Here is an 11,977-nt window from a genome sequence, read left to right on the forward strand (position 1 = left end):
ATGTGTTTAATGTTTAATGTGCATCTCAGAAAATGCTTTATTTTAAACCCCAACTGAATGGCACTTAAATGCACTTAATTCATCTGTCAACTTTATTTTAATTGTTCACAGTACAAGTACAGACAGAGAAACAATTGGTAATAATTAAATGTTTATTTTTGATGTATGCATTGCATTTTATGCATTTAAAATGAAAAAAGAATTATAAAAAAGGAAACTTAGTTGTTCATTTTAAGAGACCCAGGAGTCTTATTTTCTCTTGCATAATTAATATTGCACTTTAATTAAGCAAAAACACATTTTATCCGATTACTCGATTAATCGATGGAATTTTTGGTAGAATACTCGATTACTAAAATATTCGATAGCTACAGCCCTAGTTTGCATCTTTGCACGCTCCCCATCGCATTTAATGCATTATTCACAGCTGCTTGTCACACATCTCTCGCAGTACATTCACAGCAGACGAACACAAGCGTGTGAACTTCTCCCCGCGAATCCAAAGGGACAAATACTTCAATAACGCAGTGAATCGTCATCTCCTCATCCTCATAGTTTCAGCGTAAACAGCTGAGTTACGATGTGTTGCAGAGCTGCAGATGTAGATGATGTTTACATGTCTTCTCTCGTCTCTGTTCTTCAGATGGTCCCGTCACGGTGGGCATGAGTTTAGACATCGCCAGCATTGATACGATATCAGAGATCAACATGGTGAGAAACACACACCACATCTGGGAGTGAACGCAACATATCTTCATGAATGATGACTTTAAAATGTGTTGTGTGCTCGTTATTATTTTTGATTAATTGATTGGTTAATTTATAATTGATTTATTGCTCATACTTGAGGGATTCTGCGATAGTAATAATAATGATATTATTAATAATAAATATTATTATTATTATTATATTTGTTTCTTAAATTATAAAAAAATATTAATAAATATAATTAGAATATTCTTTACATGATTAATAATGATAATAATAATTTAAAATGTAAATAATAATAATACATAATTACAAATATTGTTTAAAAATGCTAATTTTGCATAATAATAATATTATTAAAAGTAGTAATTTTTGTTTGTTTTTGAAAAATTAATGAACTAACATTTAAAATAAATATATTTTATACGATTAATAATGATAATAATTTAAAACATAAATTATAAAAATAAATAATAATAAAATATTTTTTATAAATGCTAATTTTATACTAATAATAATAATGATTCAAAATATATAATATTTAAATATTTATTATTATCAATAGTAATATTTTTAAATAATAACCAATTATTAAATAATATTTGAAAACATTTTATAACGTTTTTACATTATATTAATAATGATAATTTAAAACAAAGCAATAATAATAATTCAAGATAATATTAATATATGTTTTCTTCTTATTGCTTGTCCTTAAAGTTAAGTGTTTGTTCATATTCTGAACCTCAAGTGTTTAACTCTGGCTCATCTTACACAGTGTATGTTGTTCTGTTCATAAAAAGTGTAAATGTTTGTTTGTATTGTTTGTTAAGTCGGTGTGGATGCTGTGCTGTATTACAAGAGGCTCGTGTGTTGTTGATTGGTCAGGATTACACGGCCACGATCTTCCTCCGTCAGCGCTGGACGGACGAGCGGCTGGTGTTTGATGGGAATAAGAGCTTGAGTCTGGACGGGCGACTGGTGGAGCTGCTGTGGGTCCCAGACACCTTCATAGTGGACTCCAAGAAGTCCTTCCTCCACGACATCACTGTGGAGAACCGACTGATCCGGATCTTTCCCAACGGAACCGTTCTCTATGCGCTCCGGTGAGGAATATATATAGATGTGAATCAGCTCGAGCTGGACAGATATTTAGTCTGAATTCAGTTAATATTCTTGATATTTTCATTTACTAACAACAGTCATCATCATCATTTAAAATAGTATTATTCTTATTATCAATATATATATATATATATATATATATATATATATATATATATATATATATTATAATAATAAATAGCTAAAGTTATTTTTTAAATAATGTATTGTTATACATTTATTTTTATATTATTAATAAATACTAATTACAATGAGTAAAAATAATAAATGTAAATAATTAAGTATATGATAACATAAGTAGTTATTATTATTATTATTATTATTATTATTATTAACAATAATAATCTTCAATTCAAACTTTGTTAAAAATGAAAACCAATTAAAAATAAATCTTATTGAAATATTTAGAGGATTTTTATTTAGTTGTTTTTATTTAAAAATAATGAATAACAAATAATAATAAATAACAAAACAAATTATATAAATAAATAAATTTTATAAAATTATTTATTATATGTTTTTTATTTTTTACACAATAATAATAATAATAATAATAATATATTCAATACAATAAATAATAATAATAATAATAATAAATAAATATTTTATTAAAAATAATAATAATAATAATAATTATTATTATTATTATTATTATTATCATTAATTTAGCCATATTTATCTAGAATCAAAACATTCTTTTCCAATTTGTGCAGCTCTACAAACAAGCACAGAAAACCTGGATTGTTTTTAATCACTTGGTTTAATGATGTTTAGATATTTCTACTGAAAAGCAAGACTAAATAGTGATTACGGATTTATGTTGTTTTTCTCTCTAGGATCACCACGACTGTAGCCTGTAACATGGATCTGACCAAATATCCCATGGACAAACAGACGTGCACCTTACAACTGGAGAGCTGTAAGAAAACACATGCTTTTCCAGCGTTTGCTTCCCCTAGTGTATCTCTGACAACTACCTGATGTTTTTAGGCTCTCGTTTGTGACATCTGTACTCATGTAACTGTTTCATATTTGATGAGAACATTGCACCTGTTTACTTCCCGTGCACTTGTGAATGAAGGAGGCAACACAAGTAATATAATGAAACATTTACTAACAAAACACAACATCTACCTCAAGCTGTGCACTGTATTAATGTACTCTAGCTCTAACTGCACCAACGAGACACATTCACATCAAATGTTGATTCAAGCGGTAAAGTTACACTCACCAGACACTGCACTTAATTGCAATCACAAAAGTACATTAGTTGCGTGTGCTTTAAAACCTTATTATGTGCTTATTCAGAGCGCGTCCAACCGAAGCGTCCATACACTAAAATACCAGTCAAACAGCACCTGATTATTTAGTTATATTATTTATCATCTGCTTGTGCCAATACTGTCAAAAACACACAAGGTTTACATATAAACACAGTTATAGAGAAAGTAAACAGGTAAGAGAGAAATGGTGCGTGCATCTCTTAAAGGGACAGTACTACACATACTGCAGCTTGTCATTAAAGGGATAGTTCACCCAAAACATATATATTCTGGCATTTTATTACTCAGTCATGTTGTACCAAACATGTATAAATTTGTATTTATTTCTGTGCTGAACACAAAGTGATATATATTATAATATATCAGCACAAGAATAAATACAAATTAATACATGCACCCAATAGTATCGATAAGTATCGGTACGCAGTATCGGTATCAGTATCGATAAAATATAAACAATACCCATCCCTAGTAGTTTAGTTTCATGGCAGTATATGCAACTGTCCTACGGCTTGACCTCTGACCTCTTAAGGAATGGTAAGGTCAAAGGTCAGGAACTGGCTCATAATGACCTGCTGGAACTACACTGTTATGGACAGTCAAAAGTAGCTCCTAAGATGAAATAAATGTGTATTTTAATGACATAAACTAGTTTTAAAGCAACTATATATATTATCTATCTATTAGTGTGTGTGTGTGTGTGTGTGTGTGTGTGTGTGTGTGTGTGTGTGTGCGTGTGTGTGTATGTGTGTGTGTGTGACAGCCGCTAGATTTAGTTCACTTTAGTTTCCCATGGAACCTGATTTGCTTTCGTTAGACACCTAAAGCTGCTTTCTCTTCTTGCTGACTTTCTCTTTCTCTCTTCTGTCGTTCTCTGATCTCCTCGCTCTTCTCTCTCTGTCTGTGAGCTCTGGATGTGGATCTTCTGCTGGTGTTTATATAAGAGTAGGAGCTTCTTTAGTCTCACAGTCTGTCACCCACAAATCTTTCTCTAATGAAACGACGGAGAGCTGCTTTTGAGAGGTTTTTTGGGGAACACTTTACAATTTGTCATTTGTTAACAGTGAACAATACATTTATTCAACTATTTATTCATCTTTGTCAATGTTAGTTAATAAAACTACAGTCATTCGTTGTTTGATCATGTTAGTTCACAGTAAATGCTGAAATTAGCATTAACTAAGATTAATAAATGTTGTAAAAGTATTGTTCATTCTTAGTTCATCTAATGTAGTTAACTAATGTTGACTAATGAACCTTACTGTAAAGTGTTAGCGTTTTGTTGTTGTTTGCATTATGACATTATTTTCATTACAATTTTCCCCAAAATGGTAATTTTTCTACATGTTTCCAGTTAAAATCATTAGCATAGTATTTTACCTAAACATAATATACAGTTATTTTGCTATAGATTCCCATGAAAATATGATTTATGCAGATTTTGCTAAAAATGATAGTTTTTTTTATTTTTTTTGCAAGCATAATTTTTCATGAAATTATGATTTAAGCACATTTTCTCAAAAAAAAAAAATATCTTTTTCTCAAATGTTTTTTCTCACAATTATATTAATTTATGGTTTGATTGTTTTGCCATTTTTACATGACCACAACTTAGCTTACCGTGCAGTTCTTTTTCAATTGTTAAATATATATTTTTTATGAAGCAACGATTTAAGCACATTTTGTCCCAAATTACCCTGATTTTTTTTGCACAAATTTTCCAATAAGAAATATTTGATCTTATATATGAACAAAATGTATAGCTCTTTTGCCTTTTTTAATTCAGAGATAATCCTTTTGCCCACTGAGAACACAAATGGCATCTTTTTGAACATTAAACCATTCCTTCATTCGGCAGACCTTACATGCAATCTGACTTCCTCCAGGGAAGTTTATTTTTGGAAATGTACAGTACTCAGCTTCATGTCGACGTTCAGGTCAAACGCTTCAGAAATTGAGCTCAAATATTTATACGACGTCTGACAGAAGTCGTGAGAGCGGCACAATGAAAGATTCCCAGTCTTTGTGCCTGATGGATCATATGCAGACGCGGTGGATTGAGATGTTCAAAGGAGTCTCTTTGATTCATGGCCTTTCATCCTGACGTTATTTTCTCGTGAACCACATCAAGACAGAACGTCCCTGCAGTGCAGCATATTGCATGTCTTAATTGCAAAGTCTAAATCACGGATTACTGTACAGATATATAATGTGAGACAGCCGTGGCTCACAGTGGTGTGTGTGTGATTAGAAACACTCGGTCACGTGCTGTTCCTGTCCAACACGGACCACATCACATCTGTCACACAGCGCCACCAAGAGCACACACACTGATATCACACACCCATACACGTGGAGTCACAACACACCAACAAATGAAATCTAATGCTTAATATCTGAATATATAAATAAATAAGATTTAATTAGACTGCATTCACAATGTGTGCATGACCTGCATGCATCAAATGATCTGCTCTTGTTCATAATGACGTCATAAGAAAATTTATTGAAATCATTTGATCTGATGTTATAATATTGTGTTTCTATGAAGCTACAAAAACAATGCACTTCTAGGCTTGTGTCTTTGCTAAAGCATGAACATTTACATTTACATTATTGTTTTCACTGAACAAAGCAAGTGTGAGTATTGATTAATATTAAAACAAACACATTAGTGTTTAAAGTTTGGGTTTAAAATTATTCTATCTATCTATCTATCTATCTATCTATCTATCTATCTATCTATCTATCTATCTATCTATAAACATGTGTTCAACACTGATAATAATCAGAAATGTTTCTTGAGCAGTGAAACATCATATTATTCTGATTTCTGAAGATCATGTGACACTGAAGACTGGAGGAATGATGCTGAAAATACAGCGGAGCATCACAGAAATAAATTACACTTTAACACAGATTCACACAGAAAACAGATGATTTACATTAGAATAATATTTCACAATTTTACAGGATCTTGCCAATCCCAAGCTTTTGACGGGTAGTTTACATTTTTGCCCATTTCATTAAAATACATACTGTATATAGTGCAATTCATAAATTGTCTGTGTATCTATGATTCAAGAGTAAATTGACCATGAGATACGACGAGATATATCTGATTTATTTCCCATGTATAAAAGTGTGATTTTACATCTGCTGTTTGTCTGTTCTCAGGGGGTTATAACGTGAATGACGTGATGTTTTACTGGGCGCGTGGGAACGACTCTGTGAGCGGTTTGGACACGCTGAGACTGGCTCAGTACACCATAGAGGATCATTACACCTCAGAATCTGAGGCCGTCTATGAGACCGGTACACAAGACCACAAACATAATAACACCTGCTTCATCAGAAGTGACACTGAAATCACCGTATTTCTAGTTTATGGCTGATTATTGCTTTGTGAGTTCAGCAGTGACTCCAGAACAATAATTTGCTCTAATACTTCATTGCCAAGCTAAAACAATAAGCCCACAGATGCTTTAATCGCAGTTACGAGAGTGAGTTCTGTTCCGTACACAAATAATGTACTAATAATGATATGATTGTCACTCCTGAAACTTAACAGTGTGAACTTGGCCATATAAACCACTCCAATAACTTCTTAATCTCTCATTTACTGAGAGTCTTAAAAGGTCTTTTACTTGGACGGACAGCACTAATGTTTTATATCGCTTCTTTGAAGGAAATTATCCCAAGCTGATCTTTCATTTCGAGCTGAAGAGGAGCATCCTGTACTTCATCCTGGAGACTTATGTGCCGTCCAGTCTGCTGGTGGTGCTGTCCTGGGTCTCTTTCTGGATCAGCCAATCGTCCGTCCCCGCTCGCATCTGCATAGGTACGGGAATGCATTTCACTGGCTGTGCTCTTTATATTTAAGAAGAATAAAATATGTTGAGAGATGCTCAAACTAGACTAGAAAATGAAGTTTCTGACTCTGATTTTTCATGTTTGATACCGCAAAGCTGCTTGATTTAAGGCTATCTGTTGCATAAAGTACTATACAAATAAACATGACTTTACTAGTGAGCTGCAGAGCTCTGCAAACATCCACATTGCTGTAATCAGATGTGTTTTTAACTGCTGCTTTCACACCGCGGTCAGTTTTTGCTGTGTGTATTTTATCTATTGAGAGGAAAGCATGCAGCTTATATTTGCATATTCATCTAATATACTCTGCAGCTTCAGGTTTGGCTGTGATTGCTCTCTTCTCTTGAATTGCTCGACTAATTGTTTCAGTCCTATTCAGAACTGGGCAGACAGTATGTGTGTGTGTCTTATTGGTGTGTGTTACAGGCGTGACGACTGTCCTGACGATGACCACACTGATGATGGGTGCACGGACGTCTCTGCCCAACGCCAACTGCTTCATCAAGGCCATCGACGTGTACCTGGGCATCTGCTTCAGCTTCATCTTTGGAGCGCTGATAGAGTACGCTGTGGCCCACTTCTGCACGCTACATCACCCAGACTGCAACAGCGCACTAATGGTAAGAGAGGAACATCATCATCATCATCATCATCATCATAGTGTGTTCATCATCGTCTGTGCTGTTCTCTAAGGTAAGCATCATTATTGCTCATACTTTACTTTGAGTCTTAAAGGGATAGTGAACCCAAAAAAAGAAACTTCACTGAATATGAAGGCTATACAAGACGTAGGTGACTTTTTTACTTCAGTAGAACAATAAAGACATTTTTAGCTGAAAACATGAGTCTAGGCGACTCAGAAAATGCAAGTCTTTGGTTGCCCATCTTTGAGAATAAAAAAGCATATCAAGAAGTGCCTCCTGATGATATATTGAGGTCTTATGAAGCAAAATGATCAGTCTGTGCAAGAAACCGATCATTATTTATATTATTATTATCTGTAATCCAGAGCTTCAGACGAAGGCTAAAATCTGATTCTTTCCCACAAACTGTTTCTTTCAGACAGTTTGTTTCAATGAATTCACTAATTTGTTTACATAATCATCCAATGACGTCATGTATGCGTTATTATATTATTAAAGCACCCAATTGTAATGTGAAACTCAATTGTTCTACATGTCTAAAACATATAAAGTAAATAAACTCGTCTTTGTCAGCACACATTTTTACGTAAACAATGAGAAACCATAAAAGCTTTTATTTAGCCCCTTTATTTAAGTGTTTGGTTCACACATGCTCATAACAGCGGCTCGTCAGTTCAACTAGTTCACTAATAAGAATCAGTTCAAAAGAATGATTCGTTCATGAACCGGACATCACTCCAGACACGAGTGCCCGAGTCTCTGGATTACCGATAATAATGCTTTAAATAATTTTCAATTTCTTGCACTTACAAATCATTTATTTTTAAAAGACCTTAATATATGGTCAGGAGCCACGGGGATTCATTTTGTGTTAATTATATTCTTAAAGATGGGCAGCCACTAACTTGCATTTTTTGAATCAGCAAGGACCTCGGTTTCAGTTAAAAATCTTCTTTACTGTTCTACTAAAGAAAAAAGTCACTTTATATCTAGGATGGCCTGAGGGTGAGTAAATTAAGATTTTTGGTAAATTATGCCTTTAATGTGACTTTTGCATGGGTAAGAACCACTCACAAATTCTTAAATCTTCATTGTAATGATTTATTGTTGATATCATCTCATCATACTTTTGGTCTTATTGATTTCCATGTTGAATTGCATTGCTCACTTTCTCTCGTCTCTGTTTCTTTCTGTCAGTACGGTCATCACATGCACGAGTGTGAGGAGGAGATGAATGGCATCGTCACCACCATCGCCAGCAACTCTTTACGGCTAAAGCGGCGCAAAGAATCTCCTGCACCCACACCCCCCGCCGGCGGAGAGCCTGACCTCGCACCCTCCAGCCCGACCCCCAGCGAACCCAAGACTGCCGAGGCCCCCGCTGAGCTCTTTAGCCGCTGTGCCAAAAACATCTCCGTCCTGAGGAAGATCCTGAAATCCATTAACTGCTGTCATGTGGAAAACCCACATTATATAGACAACTACTCAAGGTTAACCTTCCCGTTGTCATTCGTCATCGTTAATCTGCTCTACTGGACCTACTACCTGTACTTTTAACCAGCACATCATGTTGAATCATTTCTGTGTGCTAGTAAGTATGATATTATACGTATGCGCGTGTCTCTGGAAGACCAGTAGAGAATCAACAGAGAAGGAGAATTATTAGGGTTGTACCGATATCAAATCTTTCAGCCAATAACTGTAGCCGATATTTGATATTTGCCAATACTGAGAGGGATCATTCAGAATAATATCTGCCGATACCAATAGTGATTATTCAGAATAATATCTACAGAAACCAATTATTCAGAATAATATCTGCCGATACCAATAGTGATTATTCAGAATAATATCTGCCGATACCAATTATTCAGAATAATATCTGCCGATACCAATAGTGATTATTCAGAATAATATCTACAGAAACCAATTATTCAGAATAATATCTGCCGATACCAATAGTGATTATTCAGAATAATATCTACAGAAACCAATTATTCAGAATAATATCTGCCGATACCAATAGTGATTATTCAGAATAATATCTACAGAAACCAATTATTCAGATTAATATCTGCCGATACCAATAGTGATTATTCAGAATAATATCTACAGAAACCAATTATTAAGATTAATATCTGCCGATACCAATAGTGATTATTCAGAATAATATCTACAGAAACCAAATAGTCAGAATAATATCTGCCGATACCGATAGTGATTATTAAAAAATATATATCTGCCAGTACAGAGTGCCGATTATTCATAATGACATCTGCCGATACCAATAGTGATTATTCAGAATAATATATGCAAATAACGATTGCTGATTATTCAGAATGATATGTGTTGGTACCAATTATTCATAATAATATGTACCGATATTATTATGCAGAATAACTGCCGATATCGGTAGCAGATTATTTAGATTGATATCTGCCGATACCTATAGCAGATTATTCACCATGATCTCTTCCTATATGATTATTCAGAATATCTGCCGATACTAATAGCGGATTATTCAGAATGTTACATTCCGATACGATTATTTAGAATTATATCTAATGCAATGCAACTAACAGATACAGATACTGACAGCCAATTATATCTGCTGATACTGATACAAATACTGATACCGATTATACAGAATGATTTCTGATGACACTACAGATCTATAATTATAATTTGTGCTATAATCTCCATTACTACATTTATCATATTGCTTACAATGGCAGTAAACAGAGCAGCACACAAAAGCAGAAATGTCAACTTCTTGAATTATTCACTAAATCCCTGTTATTGTCATTCTTGCAGTGGATTACTTTTCTAGGTGGATAAAACTAGGAACATAATTCCTGTGAGTCGCTTATTCTGCATGGAAAATGTCCTGTCTGTTTATTGTGTAAATTTGGAGTGTTTACCAGCTTTAAATGTGCTACAGATGCCGTTGACAAAGATTACCTTGCATTGAACACAACCTGTAAAATAGAGAGGAGACATGTTAAGTATATGTAGTGCCTCATATATGCATCTCACTAATAGAGTCCGCATCAGGTTTGGCGTTTGTTGTGGATGATGGTGGATATTTGACCCTGGATCTCCACAGTGATTACCATGATTAAATCCTGTAAAAGTAACTAAAGATAAACTGAGGAAAATGCATGTGAATTTCATAATCAGATTACTGGAAATCTAAGAAAATGTGGCTGAGGAGGATGACCAGAGTAGACCTTAAAATCAATATTAAATCAAAAGTCAGTAAACTTTTCCATTGAAATCATCTCGGCTGTTGACTATTAGATATTGCTTATCTTAAAGGGGTCATCGGATGTAAAATTCACTTTTACATGTTGTTTGAACATAAATGTGTGTTGGCAGTGTTTTAACACATCCACCCTATAATGATAAAATTTAATCAAACTTTCTGAAATAATGGCCATAATTTAATGCTGATAAATGTTATGTAATAGAGGTTACAGCAATAATAACAAATAATGATATATTTGATAAAGAACCACCATCGCTGGAACTTTGTTGACTTTTACATCCCCAAAATGCTAGCTTTTATCACAAGAGAAAAAAACAAGGAGAATTTTAGTATTTGAAGGTGTTTGAATGTGATTGTTAGAAACTGTGAGTTTTTTCATCATTTATGTGCATTTCTGTGTGTGAGTGTTGATCATCATTGGCTGGGAGTCGTTGAAACAGTACAATGCAGTAAAATATTATCAAAAGGGCCTAACAAGTTGATATCCTAAAGGTTTAGTTCATTTAAAGCGGAAACCAATGTTGTTAACTCACCCTCACTTCCACTGAAAACCTGCATGACTGTTCGAATCTCATTTCCATTTGCAGTCAATTCAAATATGACAGCAGGTTTTACATATTCTGTGTCTTGTCCTTGACACCAGGGCTGAAGTGATTGGATGATATTATTAACAACATCGACAATTAAATATTTTTGTTCTCTAATATAAGGGCCTATAATAACACAGTTTAACTAGTTTGCTGCTGTAGTTCATCAGTCCAAGAGAAGAAGACACTTGTGAGACGTGCAATGTGGAAATATTTTACAAAACTGCAAAAAATAAATGCTGTAATGTATGAAGTCCACAAGTTTTTTTTGCATACTTCACATAAGAGTAAAAATGTATTTTATATACACAAGCAGTACTGTATTGTTAGCTGAGAGCGTTATTTAGATGAATATGTAAATATATACTGTGCATTTCCTTTCCATAACAAAATTAAAAATGCACAGCAAAAAATGAAAGCCATGAGAAAGCAGCGGTTAAGAAAGCATCTGATTGTAGTGCATGTTTATTGTTTATTTGTCAAATAAAC

General features: G+C 33.8%; 1 protein-coding gene across 2 annotated transcripts in view; it reads left to right on the forward strand.

Annotated features, from left to right (window-relative positions):
* LOC127969950 (gamma-aminobutyric acid receptor subunit pi-like) overlaps window positions 1-11,977 on the forward strand; it is a 39,114-nt gene extending 27,137 nt beyond the window's left edge. Inside the window, exons 4-10 of one of the 2 annotated variants that reach the window (XM_052572122.1) lie at window positions 644-711; window positions 1,597-1,814; window positions 2,670-2,752; window positions 6,294-6,431; window positions 6,805-6,957; window positions 7,416-7,609; window positions 8,831-11,977. In XM_052572122.1, coding sequence (XP_052428082.1) covers window positions 644-711; window positions 1,597-1,814; window positions 2,670-2,752; window positions 6,294-6,431; window positions 6,805-6,957; window positions 7,416-7,609; window positions 8,831-9,190 — 1,214 coding nt within the window. In that variant the 3' untranslated portion in view covers window positions 9,191-11,977. Of the gene's footprint in view, window positions 1-643; window positions 712-1,596; window positions 1,815-2,669; window positions 2,753-6,293; window positions 6,432-6,804; window positions 6,958-7,415; window positions 7,683-8,830 lie in introns of both variants that reach the window. The other variant, XM_052572123.1, reaches the window with a different exon arrangement.

The sequence above is a fragment of the Carassius gibelio genome, chromosome B13, assembly GCF_023724105.1.
Source record: "Carassius gibelio isolate Cgi1373 ecotype wild population from Czech Republic chromosome B13, carGib1.2-hapl.c, whole genome shotgun sequence".
Lineage (NCBI taxonomy): Eukaryota > Metazoa > Chordata > Actinopteri > Cypriniformes > Cyprinidae > Carassius > Carassius gibelio.